Source organism: Budorcas taxicolor, chromosome 16 (assembly GCF_023091745.1).
Source record: "Budorcas taxicolor isolate Tak-1 chromosome 16, Takin1.1, whole genome shotgun sequence".
NCBI lineage: Eukaryota > Metazoa > Chordata > Mammalia > Artiodactyla > Bovidae > Budorcas > Budorcas taxicolor.
Window position 1 is genome coordinate 56414664 of NC_068925.1, and position 25587 is coordinate 56440250.

The 25587-nt window shown below is 38.7% G+C and overlaps 1 protein-coding gene across 1 annotated transcript in view; it reads left to right on the plus strand.

The window, feature by feature from the left end:
- Positions 1–25587, plus strand: part of RABGAP1L (RAB GTPase activating protein 1 like) — a 718011-nt gene that overhangs the window by 67508 nt on the left and 624916 nt on the right. The window contains exons 2-4 of the mRNA XM_052653672.1: positions 7117–7287; positions 8873–9065; positions 21672–21882. Of these exons, the coding sequence (XP_052509632.1) occupies positions 7150–7287; positions 8873–9065; positions 21672–21882 (542 nt within the window). The 5' untranslated portion in view covers positions 7117–7149. The remainder of the gene's footprint in view (positions 1–7116; positions 7288–8872; positions 9066–21671; positions 21883–25587) is intronic.

Genomic DNA, 25587 nt, shown 5'->3' on the forward strand with positions numbered 1-25587 from the left:
CCAAATGTCGATTGAATCCATATTGCCTCCTGCCTTCTCAGCATCTTTTCCGGTGCTTATTCCAATAGATGATCCTAATTTACTTTCTTCTGTATTATTTAACACATCCGTAAGAATGTTAGGTCTAAGAAAATTGGGCCTACCTTCATCTCACTAACTAGTTAGTCTCTAGTTCCCATTAGGATTTCTGTCACGTAGTAGGGGCTCATTAAATATTTGTTGAGTCTATGAATGGCAGGTATACCTTTAGGAGTCAGCTGTATGAAGGCAGGGGGTAAGTGCTAAGACCTAACGTGGGAAGGAACTTTCCATGACTGAAGAGCTGTAATGAAAAGTGACAGACGCAAGGGTGTGTCTGTCAGGCGCTTAAGTCATGGCAGGGAGTTTGGATTTTATTTGAATTTTAGTGAAAATATTTTAGTCTGGAGCTTTAATGTAATCCAGTTTAGCTTTCCAAAAGATTTCTTTGGCTGCTTAGTTAGTAGATGAGGGAGGAGAAGACTGGAAGAAGGAGATGGGTTAGGAGACTGTTACAATAGGTGAGATCATGGCTTGGATTAGGTTTGTAAAATTGATGTAGAGAGATAGATGTGGGGTTTATTTTGAAAGTGAGATTGACATGACTTGGTAATGAGAGGAATGAAGAAGCAGAGATGAATCAAGGATGATAACCAGATTTTTTGTTTGTGCAACTTAGTAGAAGGTGGTGTTCTTCAGAAATGGGGAATCTGAATAAGAAACAAGTTTGGAGGAGACATTAGGAATTCCACTTGGGTCACATTTTAAGATACCGATAGAATTCCACATGGAAATATCAAAGAGCTGGATTCAAAATCAGGAATTAGAGGAGACATTTGGGTTGGGATAGAAATTTGGGAGACTTTCAGTATATAGATGCTATTTAAATCCTTGGCAATAAGAGTGAGTGGCAAAGAATCAGAGAAAAAAACTCAGAATTTGGGGAATTTCCAACATTTAAATGTCCAGTAGAAGAGCGGCAACTGAAAAGGATTTGAAGAAGGGTTGGCCATAGAAAGAACACCTGAGGTGTGTAATGTCTTGACAATCAGGCTTTCATGGGGCAGCCGGAAGGGTAAAAACTTGCTGCTAATACATACTGCATTTTCAGAAACATATAATATGCAAGGGCTTCCCAGGTGGTGCTAGTGGTAAAGTCCCCGCCTGCCAATGCAGGAAACATGAGACACGGGTTCGATCCCTGGGTCAGGAAGATAACCTGGAAATGGCAGCCCACCCCAGTGTTGTTGCCTGGAGAATCCCACGAACCTAGCGGGTTACAGTCTGTAGGGATGCAAAGAGTCGGACACAACTAAAGTGACTTAGCACACACACATAATATGCAAAATGAGAAAAACCTTTTAGAGGACAGAGGAATGTGCTTGAAGGGTTTTAAAAAAGAAATATGTTTACATGCCTAGCAGAAATAAATGAAAGGTAAGCCTTGGAGTTGGCAGTAATTATTCTTTGTTTTGATGTTATTAGAAACTTTGATTTTTCAATAATGTTAGGAAGTAGTTTTTTCAACTGTGCCTTGAAGGGAAAAGTAATTTTTTTTCCTCCTTTTTTGATGAGAGTAATGGTGTTAGTGTCACCTACTGGTAAAATGAGATATTGCAGCCTTTTTTTTTTTTTTTTAATGAGGAAGTGAACAAAACAACCTAATTAGAGAAAAAGAACATTTCTGGGGGAATTTTTGGCATGGGTCAGACTTACCATGGTTAAGAGATCCTGAATTCTTCAGCACTGATCTACTTGTCTGCTGAGAGGGCTCAAACCTTGTGTGCACTAGGACCCAGAGACCCCCACAGAGACTGAGCCAGAATTGTGTTTGAGTGTCTCCTGCGAAGTTACGGGTCAGCAGTGGCCTGCCTTAGGGGCAGGGGCTCTGGGTTCAGCAGACCTGGGTATGGCATAAGCCCTCTTGGAGGAGGTCGCCATTAACCCCATCATAGAGCCACCAGAACTTACATAGGACTGGGGAAGCAGACTCTTGGAGGGCACAAACAGAACCTTGTGTGCTCCAGGACCCAGGAGAGAGGAGCAGTGACCCCCACAAAAGACTGACCCAGACTTGCCCATGAGTGTCCAGGGGTCTCTGACAGAGGCGTGGGTCGACGGTGGCCTGCTGCAGGGTCAGGGGCACTGAGTGCAGCAGTGCCTGCATGGGACTTTTAAAAGGAGGTCGCCATTATCTTCATTACCTCCACCATAGTTTGGCCTCAGGTCAAACAACAGGGAGGGAACACAGCCCTGCCCATCAACAAAATTTGATTAAAGATTTATTGAGCATGGCCCATCAGAACGAGACCCAGATTCCCCCTCAATCTGTCTCTCCCATCAGGAAGTGTCCATAAGCCTCTTATCCTTATCCATCAGAAAGAAAGAAAGAAAGTGAAGTCGCTCAGTCGTGTCCGACTCTTTGCAACCCCTTGGACTGTGGCCCCCTAGGCTCCTCCGCCCATGGGATTCTCCAGGCAAGAACACTGGAGTGGGTTGCCATTTCCTTTTCCAGGGGATCTCCCCAACCCAGGGATCGAACCCCGGTCTCCCGCATTGCAGGCAGACGCTTTAACCTCTGAGCTACCAGGGAAGCAGCAGACAGAATGGAAACCACAATCACAGAAAACTAACCAAACTAATCACAGAGACCACAGCCTTGTCTAGCTCAGTGAAACTATGAGCCATGCTGTGTAGGGCCACCCAAGATGGATAGGTCATCTTGGAGAGTTCTTACAAAACGTGGTCCACTGGAGAAGGGAATGGCAAACCACTTCAGTATTCTTATGAAAAGGCAAGAAGATAGGGCACTGAAAGATGAACACTCCAGGTCGGTAGGTGACCAAAATGCTGCTGGAGAACAGTGGAGAAATAACTCCAGAAAGAATGAAGAGATGGAGCCAAAGCAAAAACAACACCCAGTTGTGATGTGACAGGTAATGGAAGTAAAGTCTGACATTAATAAAGAGCAGTATTGCATAGGAACCTGGAATGTTAGGTCCATGAATCAAGGCAAATTGGAAGTGGTCAAACAGATGGCAAGAGTGAACATTGACATTTTAGGAATCAGTGAACTAAAATGGACTGGAATGGGTGAATTTAACTCAGATGATCATTCTGTCTACTACTGTGGGCAAGAATCCCTTAGAAGAAATGGAGTAGCCATCATAGTCAACAGAGTCCAAATGCAGTACTTGAATGCAATCTCAAAAGCAACAGGATGATCTGTTTGTTTCCAAGGCAAACCATTCAATATCACGGTAATCCAAGTCTATGCCCTGGCCAGTAATGCTGAAGAAGCTGAAGTTGAATGGTTCTATGAAGACCTACAAGACCTTCTAGAACTAACCCCCCCCCCCCAAAAGATGTTCTTTTCATTATAGGGAATTGGAATGCAAAAGTGGGAAGTCAAGAGTACCTGGAGTAACAGGCAAATTTGGCCTTGGAGTACAAGATGAAGCAGGTCAAAGGCTAACAGAGTTATGCCAAGAGAATGCACTAGTCATAGCAAACACCCTCTTCCAACAACACAAGAGAAGACCCTACACATGGACATCACCACATGGTCAATACCAAAGTAAGAATGATTTTATTCTTTGCAAAGATGGAGAAGCTCTATACAGTGAGCAAAAATAAGACTGGAAGCTGACTGTGGCTCAGATCATGAACTCATTGCTAAATTCAGACTGAAATTGAAGAAAGTAGGGAAAACCACTAGACCATTCAGGTATGACCTAAATCAAATCCCTTACAATTATACAGTGGAAGTGACATAGATTCAAAGGTTTAGATCTGATAGACAGAGTGCCTGAAGAACTATGAACAGAGGTCCGTGACATTGTACAGGAGGCAGGGATCAAGACCATCCCCAAGAAAAAGATATGCAAAAAGGTAAAATGATTGCCTGAGGAGGGCTTATAAATAGCTGAGAAAAGAAGAGAAGTGAAAGGCAAAGGAGAAAAGGAAAGATATACCCATTTGAATGCAGATCAGTGCAAAGAAATAGAGGAAAACAATAGAATGGGAAAGACTAGAGATCTCTTCAAGAAAATTAGAGGTGCCAAGGGAACATTTCATGCAAAGATGGGCTCAATAAAGGACAGAAATGGTATGGACCTAACAGAAGCAGAAGATATTAAGAAGAGGTGGCAAGAATACACAGATGAACTGTACAAAAAAGGTCTTCACGACCAAGATAACCATGATGGTGTGATCACTCACCTAGAGCTAGACATCTTGGAATACGAAGTCAAGTGGACCTTAAGAAGCATCACTACGAACAAAGCTAGTGGAGGCAATGGAATTCCAGTTTAGCTGTTTCAAATCCTAAAAGATGATACTGTGAAAGCGTTGCACTCAGTATGCCAGCAAATTTGGAAAACTCAGCAGTGGCCACAGGACTGGAAAAGGTCAGGTTTCATTCCAACCCCAAAGAAAGGCAATGCAAAAGAATGCTCAAACTATCACTATCACACAGTTGCACTCATTTCACAGGCTAGCAAAGTAATACTCAAAATTCTCCAAGCCAGGCTTCAACCGTATGTGAACTGTGAACTTCCAGATGTTCAAGCTGGTTTTAGATAAGGCAGAGGGACCAGAGATCAAATTGCCAACATCTGCTGGATCATCATAAAAGCAAGAGAGTTCCAGAAAAACTGGTTTATTGACTGTGCCACAGCCTTTGACTGTGTGGATCACAACAAACTGTGGAAAATTCTGAAAGAGATGGGAAAACCAGACCGCCTGACCTGCCTCTTGAGAAACCTGTATGTAAGTCAGGAAGCAACAGTTAGAACTGGACGTGGAACAACAGTCTGGTTCCAAATGGGAAAAGGAGTACATCAAGGCTGTATATTGTCACCCTGCTTATTTAACTTATATGCAGAGTACATCATGAGGAACTCTGGGCTGGAGGAAACACAAGCTGGAATCAAGATTACTGGGAGAAATATAAATAACCTCAGATATGCGGATGACTCCACCCTGAAAGTGAAGAAGAAATAAAGAGCCTCTTGATGAAAGTGAAAAAGGAGAGTGAAAAAGTTGGCTTAAAGCTCAACATTCAGAAAACTAAGATCATGGCATCCAGTCCCATCACATCATGGCAAATAAATGGGGAAATAGTGGAAACAGTGGCTGACTTTATTTTTTTGGGTTGCAAAATCACTGCAGATGGTGACTGCAGCCATGAAATGAAAAGACACTTACTCCTTGGAAGGAAAGTTATGACCAACCTAGAACAGCATATTCAAAAGCAGAGACATTACTTTGTCAACAAAGGTCCGTCTAGTCAAGGCTATGGTTTTTCCAGTGGTCATGTATGAATGTGAGAGTTGGACTATAAAGAAAGCTGAGCGCAGAAAAATTTATACTTTTGAACTGTGGTGTTGTAGAAGAGTCTTGAGAGTTTTTGAACTGGAAGGAAATAATACCAGTCAATTCTCAGGGAAATCAATCCTGAATATTCATTGGAAGGATTGATGTTGAAGCTGAAACTCCAATACTTTGGCCACGTGATGCGAACTGAGTCACTGGGAAAGACCCTTATGCTCGGAAAGATTAAAGGCATCACCGCTTCAATGGACATGAGTTTGAGTAAAGTCCAGGAGTTGGTGATGGACAGGGAAGCCTGGCGTGCTGCAGTCCATGGGGTTGGAAAGAGTTGGCTACTAGTGAGCAACTATACTAAACTGAACTTGTCCTTCCTCCCTGACTTATTACCCGCTTTGTCACTGAGCAGATTGTTTAACATAAGGTTCTTTTTTTTTTAATCTTCGTGCTTTCAGCTCAAATATTTCCCTTTCAGAGAGTCTTTTCCTACTACCTCCCTTAAAGTCGTCTGTATACTCCTTACAGCTCTTCTTTGTTATATTAGGCTGTTGTGTTTTCTTCATAGCCTGTTGAATGATTTGGGATTTCCTTCCTTACTTGCTTGTTTCCTCACGAGCTGTAAGCTCCAGGAGAGGAGGCATCTTGTTTGCCTTATTCACTCATGTAACTCCAAATGTTGAGTATAGTAACTCTTATGTAGTGTACATGTTCAGTTAAATTTAGTTGTGTGAATATTTGGATTTCTGGAAGTGACAGAGAATGTTGAGTTTCTATGGTGTGAAGTGAAAGTGAGCCGCTCAGTTGTGTCCGACTCTTTGCGACTCCATGGACTTTACAGTCCATAGATTTTTCTAGGCCAGAATATTGGAGTGGGTAGCCTTTTCCTTCTCCAGAGGATCTTCTCAACCTAGGGATTGAACCCAGGTCTCTCGAGTTGCAGGCAGATTCTTTACCAGCTGAGCCACCGGGGAAACCCAAGAATACTGGAGTGGGTAGCCTATCCCTTCTCCAGCAGATCTTCCTGACTCAGGAATCAAACCGGGGTCTCCTGTATTGTAGGTGGTTTCTTTACCAGCTGAGCTACTAGAGATCTATATTGAAGATGGTATTGAGATCTATATAGAACACGGTATTTGAATACTGCTGCATGAGTGCTGTATAAAGCTTTGCTCCCCTTGCCACCCCACCCCCACTCCCCATTTTCTGCTTCCTATAGATAAGTGGTTTTGTGTCTGGAAAGGAAAAGATACATGGCTTAGAATGTTGAATTCTGTATTAATCAGTCAACTTAAGTGACACAGAAAAAATATTTTAAGGTACAATGCTTATTAGTGTGAGGAGATAAGTTATGCAGACATTTGGATTTGGTTATACAGTCACCAGTGAATGTATTTTTGTTTGTGTGTGAATTTGTATTTACTTCTAGCTTATTTCCTATTTTTTATATTTGTTAAAAAGAACAAAAAGTATTTCTCAGAGAAATATAGAGAGTGCCTCATAGTAGTAAATCCTTTTAGTTGAGATATGGGCAAGTTTGTGTTGTTGTTCAGGGAACAATATGGTTCTTTTAGTCTGGAAACTCAGTGTACATCTCTATTATGTGGCCCAGTCCAAGAAAGTAGACTCCCTAGTTTTGAGATGATTATCTAGCCAGCAGAATTCCTTGCCTGAACCATGTTTAAAGGCCCCCAGAAAATTGATTCAGGTACTCAATAGTTCATGTTTTTATTTACCAGTTTTTTTCTTAATCCTTGTGGTTTTGAACAGGTGAATGTGGAAAGAGAAGTTTGCAGAACTGAAATGGAGGTCAGAGCTTCATTACGGAAGGTTAGTGGGTCATCGGATTCTGTGACTACACTCAACAGTGAAGAATTTGTTTTGGTTCCTCAGCATGGAGGTGATACTTCTACAAAAGATGATGAAAAACCTGAACTGAAGGTATTTTTTCCTTTTCTACAAATGATATTATTTTAAATTATTCCTTTTAACTAGGTGCAACTTATCTTAGGAAGTAGATACAATCCAAAGTTTTTTCTCAAGTACTCACTTTGAGAATAGAATCAATGTTTGATTTATCCAGAGACTTAATTGTTAGGTTTGTTATTTTTAAAGTATTTTATTTTTGGTTGTTTATCATTTAGAATTCAGAAAGAAGAAATAGGAGGGAAAAAAGAAGAGAAAGGATAATTGGCAAGTTAGACTTAATGGTTAAATCTTACATCAGTTTAATTTATCTGGATACTTTTGCCTCTCTTACTGCTGCTGGGTTTTAAAAATTACTTATATAAATATGTAGTTATGTATTATTTTCACTTGAGAGACTTTGCTTTATGATTTTTATGCTTTAAGTCAGCTTGTAGCATTCATCTGTGTGATTAACACTTGTCTGAATATTTTTTAAGTATATGTTTTGTAATTTTAGTCATTGAGATTTTATTTAGATGTGGTCCTTTTTATTTTTCATTTTTATGTTGCCTTTTTGTTAGGCAGCATAACATTTGAGTTATCAAACAAAGTCTTTCTTTGAAGCTGTTTACCAATTTAAGTATGTATGTGATATATATATATTTTTTCTTGCAAACAGATATATGTATGGTGTTTCACCAAATGAAAACTGTTTTCTTATTTATAAGTAAAACCAAACAAACTCAGGTATATATCTGTGGGACTTGCATAACCACCTTCTAGATATAGGGAGAGAGAAATTAGCCTAAAATGCTATGTTTTATTTATGACTTGTATTTAGTATTAGTTATGATACAAAGGTATATTAGTATGCTAATCTAATAAAATATCAATCTAATAAAACATCTAATTTATAAAAATTAGATGATTAAGTACTCATTTTACATTATGTTGAGGATATATAGTTTTATAATTTCATTAAAATAGTCAATAGATTCCTTTAAATTTATTGAAATATCTATATTTAAATAAATAGCTATTTAAATTCATTTAACTCTGTTTTCACATTAATGTGCTTAAGGCATTTATTTACTTATGCTTGGTGTGTTTCACTTTGCTTTTAAGAAAAAGGTCAGCCAACTTAAATATAAGGAAATTACCGATACTCCTTGGCTGCTCAAGCAAAATTTATAAAGAGGTCACAAACATATTTATGTTATGATAACATAAAATATGACCTTTTAAATGATAATAACACTATATATTGTCTATTTAAATTTATCCATTTTTCTCTTTAAAACACATAAATTTAGGATTACTTGATTTTTAGAATGTGTCACTAAAAGGTAAAAAAAGAAGAAAAAAGAAAACCAACCAAAAATCTCTGTAAGTAAGCTCTTAGACCAAATATAGTTGGAAACTGCCTTAGGTGTTTCTGGAGAATCCTTTTGAAACTAATAGTCCTCTATTGTTTTTTGTTGTTTTTTTTAAACTCAGATTTTTCTGTTACATCTCAAGAAATTAGTACAACTAATTCTTGGTATTCAGTAACTATTTTTTTTTATCAAGTTCTAGAACCATATTATGATTGAAAGGAATTGTTTTCCTTTGTCTGTAGATAGTTTCTAATGGTGATGAACAACTAGAAAAAGCCATGGAAGAGATTTTGAGAGATTCGGAGAAGGGGCAAAGTAGCCTTCCTGTTGATTGTCCAAGTTCCAGTGAGATTTCAGACCATTCATTTGGAAATATTTCAGCCAGGCAAACAAATAAGCCATCTCTTCAGTTAATTTTGGATCCATCAAATACAGGTACTGTATTGAACTCTTACACACTGTAAGAGAAAAAGTGATGATGAAAATTTTAAGATGAAAATCAGAAAATTTTATTAGCTTAATTCTCTAAGATCAAGGCCACCAACTTTACAGTTCTGGTTGAGAGTTCCCACTTTGGTTCTTAAGCTTCTGTTTGTATCTCTACCTTTAAAATCACTCTCAGTGTTGTTTGAGAACTGATACTATGTCTGGGTACTCACTTTGCTATGGTACTCAGTTTACCCATTAATTTCAACCATGAAATTAAAAGACGCTTGCTCCTTGGAAGGAAACTATGACAAAACTAGACAGCATATTAAAAAGCAGAGATGTCACTTTAACAACAAAGGTCTGTATGGTCAAAGCTATGGTTTTCCTAGTAGTCATGTAGGGACGTGAGAGTTGGACCATATAGAAGTTTGAGCTCTGAAGAATTGATGCTTCAAATTGTGGTGCTGGAGAGGACTCTTGAGAATCCCTTGGACTGCATGGAGATCAAACCAGTCAATCCTAAAGGAAATTAACCCTGAACGTTCATTGTAAAGACTGATGCTGAAATTGAAGCTCCAATACTTTGGCCACCTGATGCAAAGAGCCAAGTCATTGGAAAAAACCCTGATGCTAGGAAAGATTGAAGGCAGAAGGAGAAGCAGGTGGCAGAGGATGAGAAGATTGGAAAGCATCACCGACTCAGTGGGCATGAATTTGAGCAAATTCCAGGAGATAGTGGAGGACAGGGGAGCCTGGTGTCCTGTAGTCCATGGGTTCACAGAGTTGGACATGGCTTAGTGACTGAACAATGACTTGGAATATAGTAGATCATCAATAAAAGCTTAACAAATGAATAAATTCTTGGGTATCAAAGAATAATTAATATATACATCCTTTCATATGATGTGCCTTCTTACTCAGTTTAAATACAGTTATTTTAAATTATAATTTGTGAAAATTCTAAGTAAAATAGCATATCAGCTCCATCAGTGTAATAATACTGTAAAAGTGTTTATTACAGTATAATAAATGATAAATACATGCATGAATAAGTAGGATTTATAGTAGGAATACCAGCCTTATAAGTGAAAATGATTTTGGATCAGGAAAAGGCAAACCCACCTCAACCCAACCCCTACTGGTTTAAACACTGGAGGTGTGGTTTGATCTGGTTTATGGTAATATTTCTTTGTAAACTACTCAGCTTTGGTCTTCTCCATGTCATGGCTAGTTAGTAGCAGAAATTGATAAGTAAGGGTAAATGATTTGTTTATACCTGGTGGCTGAGAGAAAGGCTCTGGTGTTTTAATCATGGAACAAAAAGTTGTAAATTTTACTCTGGACCAACTGAACCATTTTGTTGTGGTCAGGGGAATGACATGAATCAATACATGCTGGTCTTGGTTTTATTCAGATTCCTCACCAAGTCACTCAGCAGAAGAGATAGCATCCCAATTGATTTAAGGCTGCGTGATCCATTTCTGCAGAGAAGGCAATGGCACCCCACTCCAGTACTTTTGCCTGGAAAATCCCATGGACGGAGGAGCCTGGTGGGCTGCAGTCCATGGGGTCGATAAGAGTCGGACACGACTGAGCGACTTCACTTTCACTTTTCACTTTCATGCATTGGAGAAGGAAATGGCAACCCACTCCAGTGTTCTTGCCTGGAGAATCCCAGGGACGGGGGAGCCTGGTGGGCTGCCGTCTATGGGGTCGCACAGAGTCGGACACGACTGAAGCGACTTAGCAGCAGCAGCAACAGCAGCAAATCCATTTCTGAATGTTTATGTAGGCTAAGTATAAATCTAGGCCAAAGTGCTACAAGCTAGCTAGTTTGTGCCTCCTACAGTGTGAGGACACAGTGAAGAGATGTTGTCTAGAAAGTGAGCTCCCATGAGACAGCCATCTGCCAGAGCCTCAGCATCCAGAGCTGCGAGAAATAAATGTCTGTTTGTAAGCCACCCATGTGGTATTTTGTTATACAGTAGCCTGAAAGAACTAAAACAAGAGTTTTCAGCTGCCCTTCATAGTTGCAGTTTTTGTTAAGAGAATTCTTGTGGTTAATTTAAAATAACCCCTAACTTCAGTGGTAAGGAACTACCTGGAAAGTATCTATATTTAAATGGGCTGAAGTGAATATTAAAGATATGTAGTTTGCCAGTGGTAAAATTGAATAGATAAATGCTTTTGTTTAAACATCATTGGTTTAACTCATTGTTTAACTTTTTGGTTTTTGTCATTTGATAATCGTATATCCTGGCTACTTGGATTCAGCTGTACAGGGAATTTTTGCTAATTTTCAGCAATTTACTAAAATACTGTTTGGTTACATAATGAGTCTTCTCTTTCATGCTCTTTGTTACTCTTTGCATCTTTCTGCTGAGGAAGGGATAATAGAATTGAAAAAGAATGACTTGTATAAAACAATTTATAAGGATATGAACTTATTGCAGTGGTGTGTGATTTTACTAGATCTAAAAGTATTGGCTTGCTAAAAAATATTTTACTGTTTGTCTCCTTAACCGAGGATTTCCACTCGTCATGACTACGTGGAGGCTGCCGTTATGATACATTTAGTTGTGGATAGAATAGGATCCAGGTGGTGTCCAGAGATGTGTGTTTGCCATTACTTGGTTGCTGAAAGGATCACTAACTCTAAAAAATTTCATTTATTTACTGATTGATTTGTTTGGTGTATTATTGAGTGTTTAGTCTTTTAGAGACTGTTACAAGTGCTGGGATTAGAAAGAGGATGGAACAATTCTTTCCCTTGAAGAGCTGATACTCTCTATAATTAAGAGCAGAATATACTTCATTTTGCTTTTTTTTTTTTAAATTTTTTTTTTACCTTTTTATTTTTTAATTTTTATTTTTAATTTATTTTACTTTACAATACTGTATAGGTTTTGCCATACATTGACATGAATCCAGCACGGGTGTATATGCGTTCCCAAACATGAACCCTCCTCCCACCTCCCTCCCCATAACATCTCTCTGGGTCATCACCATGTACCAGCCCCAAGCATGCTGTATCCTGCATTGGACATAGACTGGCGATTCGATTCTTATATGATAGTATACATGTTACAATGCCATTCTCCCAAATCATCCCACCCTCTCCCTCTCCCTCAGAGTCCAAAAGTCCGTTATACACATCTGTGTCTTTTTTGCTGTCTTGCATATAAGGTCGTCATTGCCATCTTTCTAAATTCCACATATATGTGTTAGTATACTGTATTGGTGTTTTTCTTTCTGGCTTACTTCACTCTGTATAATCGGCTCTAGTTTCATCCATCTCATCAGAACTGATAATTTGTTCTATTTAGACCTCTTTTAGAGATTAAGACATATTTGGAGCTCAGACCTGGGTTTGAATCCAGGCTCTGTTTGTGGCTTGGGCAAGTTATTCCACTTCTCTAATGGTAAGTTATCTCATCTGTAAAATAGAGATAAAATAGAAACCATTTCATAGGGATTTAGAAGCTTAAATGATACCATCCGTATCATCCATAGAAAGTATTTTGTATTAATAAAATGTGTGGCACAAAGTGAGTACCAAATAAAATGTTTGTCATCATCAGTAGTTCTGGAAATCTTGACCCTCAAAATAAAATTATACACAATTTTAAGTCTGAGCCCGATAGTTATAACATATCTGCTTAAAATGGGCCGTGGGCAGGGTGTAGGCCCTTTCTCTCCATTGACGTACCTAACCCCTGGAATTCTGCGGAGCAGTCAGTATTCTTTGAATAGTTGTTTTCTTTGAGTCCTGTGAAGATGTTGTTCTGCTGTCTTCTCTTCTCCATAGTTTCTGATGAGAAATCTGCAGTCATTTGAATCATTTGTTGTTCCCTTATTTGTAACATACTGTTTTTCTCTACTTTTAATATTTTCATTTTCCAGCAGTTTGATTATATGGGTATGATTTTCTTCGGATTTATCTTTATTGATGTTAATTGAGATTTTTGAATCTGTAAATTTGCATCTTTTATGAAATTTGGAAGTTTTTTTTGTGCATAGTCTTTTCCTCTAAGACAGCAAAAGTGTTACATTTTTCTACAATTCCTAAGACTCTTCATTGTTTCCGAATCTTGTTTCTCTCTTCTTTAGTTAAGAAACTTTCTTTTGATCTGCGCTCCAGTTTACTGGCTCTTAGTCCTGTTACATCCTTTCTTTTGAGCCCATCCAGTGAATTTTTAATTTTAGATATTCTCTCTCTCTGGTTTTAAGTTTACCTTGTTCCTTTTTACATATTCTGTTCCTCAGCTGCAGATTTCAATATTTTCATTCATTCTGAATTTTTTCACCTTTATGCCACAGAGCGTGGTTATAAAACCAGTTTTAAAGTCTTTTCCTGATGCTTCCGGCAACTGCATCTTTTGGGTATTGGTATCTGTTGATTGCTTTTTTCCCTTGACAGGTGGTCACTTTTGTTTGATTTTTGTTGTTGTTGTTAAGTAATTGAATTTTTTTCCGGACTTTCTGATTCTTACATTGAGATTGTGTTTCCGGGTAAAATCCTCTGAAGAGTGTTGATTTTACTTTAGCAGGCAGTCCAGTTGGTTGCATCCAGACTGCAAGTTCTGTCTTGCTTTCTGGCTCCAAAGTCAGTTAGTTCTAAAGCTTTTGCTATGCTTCTTTGGTCTGTTCCACACATGTATAGCATGGTGGTGAACCCCAAGACTTATGTTAGTTCAAACCAGAATTAGGCGATTGCCTACTCCAACTCTCCTCCTCATGGTTCCCCCCATACTCTTTGGCTTCTTAGGGCCCATTTTCCTTCTTCTCCTAAGTAGAAAGATGGGTTTCTTACTTAGAGTTTTTGTTGCTTTGTGCTGTTATGTGGTCTTGTATGACTAGAGTCAACTTCATGACAGAGTGGTGAGAGAAAGAAAGAAAAAAAATAGCAGAGGCTTCCTTTTTCTTTTTTGAACCACAAGAGCCTTGCCCCTTGCTTGGGTGTTTTACCTACTGAGAGGTTTCTTTTCAGGTTTCTTTTCTTCTCCCTGGAATTGTAGATGCTCCATTGTCTCCCCCAGTACCCCCCATGCCGCCCCCACCCGCCCACCCCCCCACACACTGCTGCAGCTCTGAGAACTGGGAGAGGAGAGAGAGAAATGTTATAACTCCCCAAACACTCTGTGGTTTACAAGGACTCCTTTTTCTGTGTTTTTTTTTGCCAGATAGATTGGATTTCTCTCGAAGTTTTGTTGCTCACTGCACAGTTCTGCAACTTGGGCTGCCCTTAGATCAAATATGAGATACAAAGGATGAAAAAATATAAAAGGAAATTCAGTACTATACTGGTAGTCCTTCAGGTTTTGACTTCTCTATCCAATTTGTCTATTGTTATTTGCTTTTTAAAAAACAAAGCAAAACAAAAACAGTCCTAAGGTAGTTACTTTTTATATTCTGTCCACTGTTTTCAGTTAATAGATAGAAGCTGTAATAGACATGTTACTTTGGCTTGACTGGCTCAGTTTGAGGGTCTTCAGTTCTGCTAGTTTTTTCTTCAGGTATTTTGAAGCTCTGGTATGAGGGTCATAGCCACTTTTTAAATTACATTTTTCTTATAAATTGACCCTTTTGTTATTGTGAAAGGTCTGTTTTTCTCCTGTTACTGTTCATTGTTTTGAAGTCTGATTTTTCTGGTACTAATATACCCATTCTGGTTTTCTTGCAGTTAGTGTTTATGTGGTGTATCTGTTTGCATGGTATATCTAATTTATTTCCTCTCTCCCTCCTTTCCTTCCTTCCTCTCTCTTTCTTTCGTCTTTATGGAAATCTTGGTGGCCAAAGTGTAGGTAATAAATTGAAGAAAAGAAGAACTGAAAGTTACTGCTTTAGTAATTTGGGTAATGAGCCAAAGAAAAGTAGGATGAATTTAAGAGTTATTCAAGATATGAATAGTTGAATAGACATCTAATGAATTCAATTTTAGGCATACTAACTTATAGGATTTCCAAATGGATATAACCAGCAGTCTGTTGTATTTTAAAGAAGTTAAACAGTAAGGAAAAAGTTGTATTTATGACTTTTGGTGCTCTTCAGTTTCCCTCTTGTTTCATTTTTCTTTAACATTCTTCTTATGTTCTTGATAATATAAGGAGCTTCTTTAACATTCTTATTTTCTTAGGCAAATTAGAATTAGTTATATTCACCAAGAGAATCCTTCATTTCAGCTCTTGCATTTTTCGGCTCTAGAATTTCTTTTGGTTCTTTTTTTTCTGTCTTCGATTTTTCTCCTCCTTTTGTTAGGTGTTTTTCTTTAATTCTTCTACCATGCTTATAATAGTTATTTTAAAAGGTCTTCTCTACTGATTTTGCCATCTGTCGTTTTTGCATCCATTTGTGTATTGCTTTTTATTTGGAGTATACAGAGTTTCATGAACCTGCGCATTACACAGATTTTATAAAATATTTATTTCTTTAGAAAGCTTTTCCCACACCTTCCCTCTTGTGTAGGACTCCAGTTACACATAAGTTAGACCATTTGAACTACTTCATCTACCGTGTTCATCAGTCAGTGAAGCCTAGTTTTACCAGTGGCTCTTGCATGTAATTGTTTTTGCATAAGTACTTGCTTGGTTAACAAAATTCATTCTGTGCATACACACACATAACATATTAACATTCAGTCTTAAAGTGTATTTGTAGTTTTTTCTTTCTTTTTTTTATATTGTATTTGTAGTTTTTTGTCTCTTTTGAAATAAAGTACACTGAACTGATTCAAAGCAGGGAGAAACATGCTTCAGGGATTGAAGAACATGGTAGATGAAATACTTCATTTTGAATGGCTTTAGTTTTTGAATAGAAAAAAAAGTGGTGAAGGGTGCATGATTTATTGAAAGCTGGAGTGGGGAGGTTCAGAATGGCTTTTGTGAATTATATATTAATATCCTGTAAGTATAATCCTGCTAATGAGAATTAGAGCATGCCGCAAGGATCTAGTTTGGGTGAAACAGGCATGCTTAATATTGTACAGCATGGATATGGGTAACAGGCGGAAGAGTTGGAGACTAGCTGAATGGGGTTTTTAGGTGTAGATGGGAAGAGTGTGGAGGGGAAGCTTCATACTACCTGATATATGCAGATGAATGCTCTCTAACCACAATTGGGACTTTGCTACGTGCATGCTCTGCTAGAATTAAAGTGGATTTTTTAAAAAAAAGAAATGGGGGAGCAGTCATAGGATAATTCATCAAAATAATTACTTTGAGGAAAAAATTTTCATTGGGATACTTTTGTAGAAGCCAGCAAGCCAGGATGGAACAAAATAAGGAGTTTGACTTTTGTTGATACTAGTGTGAGATGGAATATCTTAACATTGTTGATTTTTGCTTAGGAAATTAGGCTGCTTAATAAATTTGATGTTATTTTCATTATTTTTTGGCACATTTACACTGTCTTTAGTATAGTTTTTTCTCCTCAATGTTTTATATCATTTGAACTCTGTATTTTTGACTTTTTATTTTTTATTTTATCTTATTTTTGTGTAATAAGGTTTTATTAAAGTGTAAAGGAGATAGAGAAAGCTTCTGACATAGGCATCAGAAGGGGGTAGAAAGAGTACCCGCTTGTTAGTGTTAGCAATGAAGTTATATACTCTCCAGTAAATCCAAAGAATGTCTGGATGTTGTAAAGACCTCACCAGACCTACTCCCATAATTTACATTTTAAGATAACAGAATTAGCCAGAAAGTTTAATCCAGAGACTGTCCTCAGACAGAATACATTGTTGTTATATAATCCTTGTAAAGAACAGGTCTACTCCCATAATTTACAGAATTAGCCAGAAGGTTTAATCCAGAGACTGTCCTCAGGCAGAATACATTGTTGTTCTATAATCCTAAGGAATGTAGAGAAGAAAAAAGTTTGTCCTTTCTTCCTCCTTGAGAATTCCAGACCCTTCTCTCCTTGGGGACCCCTAGACTTCTTATCAACCTGCCTAGGAAATGACTCTCTCATTCTCCCCTTTTCTTTTAGGAGAATTATGTTGCCTAGGGAAAAGGGGCGTCATTCTCGTTCCATAACTGCTTCCGAGCTGAGAAGGGGCATTGTCCCTAAATTGGCGAGGCAACATATTCACCTAATCCTCCTATTGAGGATATCTGATCCAGGGGCCCCAGATAGTAGTTGGAGGAAGGTGCAGCAGTAGCAGGAGTTTGAGCAACCTTTTGTAACTTAAAAGCTTTCATGCGGCTAGAAACAAATTTAGTTACACAGTTACAGGTGTAAGGCAACATAGTCATTAAAACAAGTTAAAATCAAAATTAAAAGACACATTAAGTCCATAGTTAAAGTGCAACTTATTGCACCAGTCCATTTTAGGGTTGGTAGATGTCATCAGATGAAGAAGAGGCATCGCATGTGATTGTTGTTGAAGGTATTCACAGACTTGGAGAAAGTCCTTTCCTTGAAGTGGAGATGTCCACCACTGGAAGCCTTCCATTCATGAAGAGAATCTTTATAACCTCCTTAGCCTGTTCACTATGACAGAGAAAAGCCTCAATCCATCCAATAAAAGTATCTACCCAAACTTGTAAGCAAGAATATCCATTAGCTTTTGGCATATGAGTAAAATCAGTTTCCCAGTCCTCTCCAGGATACTTCCCACTTCGTTGTAATCCAGATGGGGAGAGATTTTGCTTCCAAAACGTGTTCAGCAGTTGCCACGGCATAACCTGCTTTACGCTTTCCATCCTGAACAAAAGAACTGCCATCTGTAAATATTTCCATGTCAGGATTGTCTAATGGGGTATCCATTAGATCTTCCCAAGCTGCATAGTTTAAAGTTAGGAATAGAGAACAATCGTGATCAAGTGTTTCATTTTCCTTCTCAGGAAGGAAAGTGGCAGGATTTAAATTTCCACAAACTTTAAGCTTAGTTACTGGTCCTTCTAACAACAATGACTGGTATTTAAGAAGCCTACTGTCTGTCATCCAAATATTAACCTTAGAATTTAAGATTCCACTCACATCATGAGAAGTCAGTACAGTAAGGTTTTGTCCATTAATTATTTTTAAAGCTTCAGGTGCTAATAAAGCCGCTGCCCCAATTACTCTTAGGCAGTGCGGCCACCCACGTGAAATTACATCTAATTCTCTGCTTAGATAAGAAATAGGTTGCTGGTGAGGCCCTTGGGGTTGTGTCAAAACTCCCAAGGCCATACCTTTTCTTTCAGTGACAAATTAAATTCTGACCCTGTGGGCAAGCTCAGAGCTGGAGCTTGCAGGAGAGCAGTTTGAAGAACCTTAAAAGCCTTTTGAGTTTCTGGTGACCAAACCAGTTTGTCAGTTTGGACCTGCTGAGTTTCAGTTACAAGTTTATATAAAGGCTGGGCAAGTTCTCCATAACTCCAGAGTAACCTGTGATTCCCCAAAATCCTCTCAATTGTCTTAAAGTCATAGGTAGGGGATGATTTAGTATAGGCCTAATTCTCTCAGGGCCTGTGGCCCTAGTCCCTTCTGATAGGATTAGGCCCAGATATCTAACAGATTGTTGACACAGCTGAGCCTTTTCTCTTGATGCCTTGTAACCACAGCCGGCCAGGAAATTTAAGAAATCTTCTGAGGCTCGCAGACAAGCTTCCTCTGTCTCAGCACAGAGCAAAATATCATCTACATATTGTAACACCACCGCTTCAGAACTATTAAAGTTTTGTAGATCCCGTGACAAACTTTGTCCAGATAAGTGAGGACTGTCACGAAATCCCTGGGGCAAAACTGTCCAGGTTAACTGAGAAGCTGGCTGTGTAGGGTCTTCAAAGGCGAATAGAAATTGACTTTCCTCCACCAAAGGCACTGAATAGAAGGCATCCTTTAAATCAATTACGTGGCCATGCAGTATCACACAGGAAGACCAGGTGTGTCTTCTTTAGGCCCTTAGGTATTGAATCTATCCCAGTTTTTCAAGATACAGTTCAAAGGAGTGAGGCTGGAATTGTTAGCTCCCATCTTGTCCTGAAGGATCCCGGATGAGCCCCCAAGATGAAAGGTTGTTGTTGAATCATGACGCCGGGATTCTTGGCCCCCAGAGGAGAAGAATTCAATCCGGGGCCAGAGACGAGGCTTGATCGCTCAGAGCTTTTGTGTAATAAAGTTTTATTAAAGTATAAAGGAGATAGAGAAAGCTTCTGACATAGGCATCAGAAGGGGGTAGAAAGAGTACCCCTGTTTTTGACTTTTTAAAATACCAAGTTTAGATATTTTTCCCTTTGCTTTAAACAAGTTATAGATATGTAAGATAATACTTTGAGAGATCTGAAGTATAAAATAGCCAATTCCAGAACTCATAAGGTAGGATAAACATTAAAATAAATGAAAACACAGACCTAAATTTTTTAAAATTTGAAAACATTCACTGGATCATTGAAAAAGCAAGAGAGTTCCAGAAAAACATCTATTTCTGCTTTATTGACTCTGCCAAAGCCTTTGACTGTGTGGATCACAATAAACTGTGGAAAATTCTTCAAGAGATGGGAATACCAGCCCACCTGACCTGCCTCTTGAGAAACCTATATGCAGGTCAGGAAGCAACAGTTAGAACTGGACATGGAACAACAGACTGACTCCAGATAGAAAAAGGAGTATGTCAAGGCTGTATATTGTCACCCTGCTTATTTAATTTATATGCAGAGTACATCATGAGAAACTCTGGGCTGGAAGAAGCACAAGCTGAAATCAAGATTGCTGGGAGAAATATCAATAACCTCAGATATGCAGATGATACCATCCTTATGGCAGAAAGTGAAGAACTAAAGAGCCTCTTGATGAAAGTGAAAGAGGAGAGTGAAAAAGTTGGCTTAAAGCTCAACATTCAGAAAACTAAGATCACAGCATCTGATCCTATCAGTTCATGGCAAATAGATGGGGAAACAGTGGCTGACTTTGTTTTTTTGGGTTGCAAAATCACTGCAGATGGTGATTGCAGCCATGAAATGAAAAGATGGTTACTCCTTGGAAGGAAAGTTATGACCAACCTAGACTGCATATTCAAAAGCAGCAAAATTACTCTGTCAACAAAGGTCCGTCTAGTCAAGGCTATGGGTTTTTCAGTGGTCATGTATGGATGTGAGAGTTGGACTATAAAGAAAGCTGAGTGCCGAAGAATTGATGCTTTTGAACTGTGGTGTTGGAGAAGACTCTTCAGAGTCCCTTGGACTGCAAGGAGATCCAACCAGTCCATCCTAAAGGAGATCAGTCCTGGGTGTTCATTGGAAGGACTGATGTTGAAGCTGAAACTCCAGTACTTTGGCCACCTGATGTGAAGAGCTGACGCATTTGAAAAGATCCTGATGCTTGGAAAGATTGAAGGCAGGAGGAGAAAGGGACGACAGGATGAGATGGTTGGATGGCATCACCGACTGAATGAACATGGATTTGGGTGGACTCCAGGAGTTTGTGATGGACAGGGAGGCCTGAAATGTTGCAGTTCATGGGGTTGTAAAGAGTTGGACACGACTGAGTGACTGAAGTGAACTGAACTGAATTAATTTGTTTTAATTGGAGTACAGTTACTTTACAGTTTTGTGATGGTTTTTGCCATACATTGACATTAATCAGCCACTGGTGCACATGTGTCCCCCATCCTGAACACCCCTCCCATCTCCCTCCCCACTCATCCCTCTGGGTTGTCCCAGAGCACTGGCTTTGAGTGCTCTGCTTCATGCATCAAACTTGTACTGGTCATCTGTTTTACATACGGTAATATACATGTTTCAATGCTATTCTCTGAAATCATCCCACTCCTGCATTCTCCCATAGAATCCAAAAGTCTGTTCTTTACATCTGTGTCTCTTTTGCTGCCTTGCATATAGGGTGGTTACTGTCTTTCTAAATTCCATATATCTGTGTTAATATACAGTATTTATATTTCTCTTTCTGACTTATTTCAGTCTATTTAATAGGCTCCAATTTCATCCACCTCCTTAGAACTGACTCAAATGTGTTCTTTTTTTATAGCTAAGTAATATCCCTTTGTGTATATGTACCACAACTTCCTTATCCATTTGTCTGCTGATAGACATCTAGATTACTTCCATGTCCTAGCTATCGTAAACAGTGCTGCAGCGAACACTGGGGTACATCTGTCTCTTTCAGTTCTGGTTTCCTTGGTGTGTATGCCCAGCAGTGGGATTGCTAGGTCATATGGCAGTTCTCTTCCCAGGGTTTTTTTAAGGAATTTCCACATTATTCTCCATAGTGGCTGTACCATTCTCACCCTTTTCTCCACACTCTCCAGCATTTATTGTTTGCAGACTTTTTGATGGTGGCCATTCTGACTGGCATGAGATGATACCTCACTGTGGTTTTGATTTGCATTTCTCTAATAATGAGTGATGTGGAGCATCTTTTCATGAGTTTATTAGCCATCTGCATGTCTTCTTTGGAGAAATGTCTGTTTAGGTCTCTTGCCCACTGTTTGATTGGGTTGTTTGTTTTTCTTGTATTGAGCTACACGAACTGCTTGTATATTTTGGAGATTAATTCTCTGTCAGTTGGAGACCTAAATTTTATTTGCAATTTTTTCATTTGTTTTTGAATGATAGGTGAAATTATACTGGGAAGTTTTACATTAACTTTTGGGTGTTTCTTTTTTTCTTTCCTCAGAAATTTCTACACCCAGACCATCTTCTCCAAGTGAAATACCTGAAGAGGATAGTGTTTTATTTAACAAACTGACCTATTTAGGATGTATGAAGGTTTCTTCCCCACGTAATGAAGTGGAAGCTTTACGGGCAATGGCAACTATGAAATCTTCCAGTCAGCACCCCTTTCCTGTTACTCTGTACGTGCCAAATGTTCCAGAAGGTTCTGTGAGGTAAGCTCTAATCTTTTTTTCCGCCCTTAGACACGTATGAAGTTTTTTTTGGATAGTGGTGATAATATTTTATCATGAACGAGGCCATGGACTTACTTTGACTTCACTTTTACTCTGTAGCTGTGCAAGGCAAACATGTTTAGGTTTAGACTGTATTCCTTATTTGCTTGGGGCATTTGTAAAATTTGCTTGGAATACTAAATGCACCTGTAACTAAAAATATCTATGATTTGTGTTTTACCTTGTCATTTAACAGTGATTCAGAAAATGACTATTCCCGAGATTTTAAGCTCTTTTCAGACTAGAAAGAAGCTAAATGGCTTTTTCTCATATGCTTTGCTGGAGTAATTTTTAATGTTATCTGAATCTTGAATTTCTTTTTTCTTTTTTTGGCCTGGCTATATTTATTTGTTTTGCATAGTATCTGGAATGAATTCATCACATTATTAGCTGGGGAGAATTACGGCCAGCATATGTGGTGTGTTGTGCTCTGTGGATATGTAAATACAACCCATTTATTTTATTTGGGCTTCCCTTCTGGCTCAGACAGTGAAAAATTTGCCTGCAATGCAGGAGACTCACGTTTGATCGCTAGGTTGGAAAGATATCCCCTGGAGAAAGGAATGGCTGCCCACTCCAGTATTCTTGCCTAGAGGGTTCCACAGACAGAGGAGCCTGACAGGCCAGTCCATGGGGTTGCAAAAGAGTTGGACAGGACTGAACAACTAACACTTTATTTATTATTTTTACTAGAGTATAATTGCTTTGCAATGTTGTGTTTGTTTCTGCTGAACAGCGAAGTGAGTCAGCTATATGTTGAACCTTGAATTTCTTTAAATGTAAATCAGATACTGTTATTTCCCTACATTTAGCCTATCAATGTCCTCCAGTCACACTTGTGATTATTTTTGAAGTTCTTTCTTACCATGTCTGGCCCTTATGATCTGGTTTGACCTGATCATCTCTCCCACCCTCTCTGTTCTCTCGCTTCTGTCACTACATGTACTTCATTTGCTCTCTTCCTGTCATAGTAGCCTCTCTGTCCTTTCTCAAAGGTAGTCATGAATCCTGCCGTAGGACCTATCAGTCAGGAGTCCTCCCATGGGGCTTTTGTGTGGTCTCTTTACTTTGCCCAAACAAGCTTTCCTTGGTTTTCCAGTGACTCTTTCACTTCTGTCCAGTTTCACCTCAAGAAACCTTTTATTGAAAGAAGTCTTTTTTTTTTCTCCCTGTTTTTCTTAATAGGATTTACTTTTGAGAGTGATTTTAGGTTCACAGCAAAATTGAGCAGAAAGTACAGAGATTGCTCATATCCCAGATAGGCACCCCCACCTTCCCCAAACACACACTTCCCTCACCATCAACATCCTCTTCCATGTGGTACATCTGTTACAGTTGATGAAACTACACTGACATATTTTAGAAAGTCCATAGTTTACCTTAGGGTTCCCTCTTGGTGGTGTACATGCTGTGAGTTTGGACAAATATATAATGATATGTATCCAGCATTAGAGTATCATGTAGAGTACTTTCACTGTCCTGAAAAATCCTGCCTTCTGCCAGTTCAGCTGTCCCTTCCTACAGCCCCTGGCAACCGCTAATCTTTTTACTGTTACCCATAGCTTTTGCATTTTCCAGTAAATTATATAGTTGAAATCATGTAATAAATAGCCTTTTCAGATTGGCCTCTTTTACTTAATATTAGACATTTAACTTTCTTACATGAATTTTTGTGGCTTGGTAGCTCATTTCTTTTTAGTGCTGAATAATGTGCTATTGTCTGGGTATACCACAGTTTATTTATCCATTGGCCTATGGAAGGATGTTGTGATTGCATCCATGTTTTGATGATTATGGATAAAGCTTCTTTAAACATCTGTGTGCAGGGTTTTAACTCATTTGAATAATACCAAGGAATGTAATTGCTAGATCATACAGTATGATTAGTTTTGTAAGAAACTGTTAAACTATCAAAATAAACCTCCTTTGATCTTATAACCATCCTTCTTTGTTTTCACTGGGCCTTTTTCTTTGCCTTGATATTACAAATTTATTTGTTTGTTTATTGTTTCTCTTCCTTGCTAGAATGTCAGTTCCATGGAAGCAGGTTATTGGTATTTCTTCCTGCTGCAGCTTCATTGCCTGGAGCAGTTTTGATCCACAGCAGGTTTTTAGTAAATATTTGCTGAATGAATCCATAAATGAACCAAGTCTAGGAAATTAGGTTAAATGTATCTTCAGTTCAGTCACTCAGTCGTGTCTGACTCTTTGCCACCCCATGGACTGCAGTACACCAGGCTTCCCTGTCCATCTCCAATTCCCAGAGTTTACTCAAACTCATGTCCGTCAAGTCAGTGATGTCATCCAACCATCTCATCCTCTGTTGTCCCCTTCTCCTCCTGCCTTCAATCATTCCCAGCATCAGGGTCTTTTCAAATGAGTCAGTTCTTCACATAAGGTGGCCAAAGTATTGGCCTATACTCTTCTCTGAAGGCTGATTTAAGTCTTTTTCAAAACCTTTCTGATTTGCCTCATTCTCTAAAGTTTAAAATGTGGGAAAAGCACTAAGTACGAAAATAATAACAATACAAATTTACAAGATTTTGGTAAAAATGCATTGATTTTTCAGGAAAGGGTTTTGTAGATGGACTGTTTGTATAATATCTCTTATAACTGTCAAAATGCCTTTCACTGTTACCTGTTGAATTTCACAGTGCCAAACATGCCTTAACAAAGATTTAAGTGTTTTGATTTGCCTCTCTATTCCTAATGGGTACCCCTTAGTTTCACCACTTCAGACTCTGAAGTAGTCTTGAGGTTTTGGATCAATGCAAAACCTTAGGGTTTATACAGGGAAAGTGAGAGAAATATTTGAAAAATTCCACAAATTCCTTTTACCTCTTAAATTTCATTAAGTTCATCTTTGGAACCACTCTGACCTTTTTTAGGGTAAGAGAGGTCTTTGTTGAACAATGAATGACCTGGGACTTAGATAAACAGACAGGTATTGCTTTAAATAGAAATGAAGGAGAAGGCAATGGCAACCCACTCCAGTACTCTTGCCTGGAAAATCCCATGGCCGGAGGAGCCTGGTAGGCTGCAGTCCACGGGGTCGCACAGAGTCGGACACGACTGAAGCGACTTAGCAGCAGTAGCAGCAGCAGCATGCAGTTACAAGCATAATGTAGATGGATCCTAAACTACATATCATGTGTAATTCATAAATGAGATTGTGTTTACATAAAGAAATGATCCTCTTAAGTGTAGAATTAATGGACTTTTAGATATGCAGATGACAACACCTTTAGGGCAGAAGTGAAGAGGAACTAAAAAGCCTCTTGATGAAAGTGAAAGAGGAGAGTGAAAGTTGGCTTAAAGCTCACCATTCAGAAAACTAAGATCATGGCATCTGGTCCCATCACTTCATGGGAAATAGATGGGGAAACAGTGGAAACAGTGTCAGACTTTATTTTGGGGGCCTCCAAAATTCACTGCAGATGGTGATTGCAGCCATGAAATTAAGACGCTTACTCCTTTGAAGGAAAGTTATCACCAACCTAGATAGCAGATTGAAAAGCAGAGACATTACTTTGCCAACAAAGGTCCATCTAGTCAAGGCTATGGTTTTTCCTGTGGTCATGTATGGATATGAAAGTTGGACTGTGAAGAAAGCTGAGTGCCGAAGTATTGATGCTTTTGAACTGT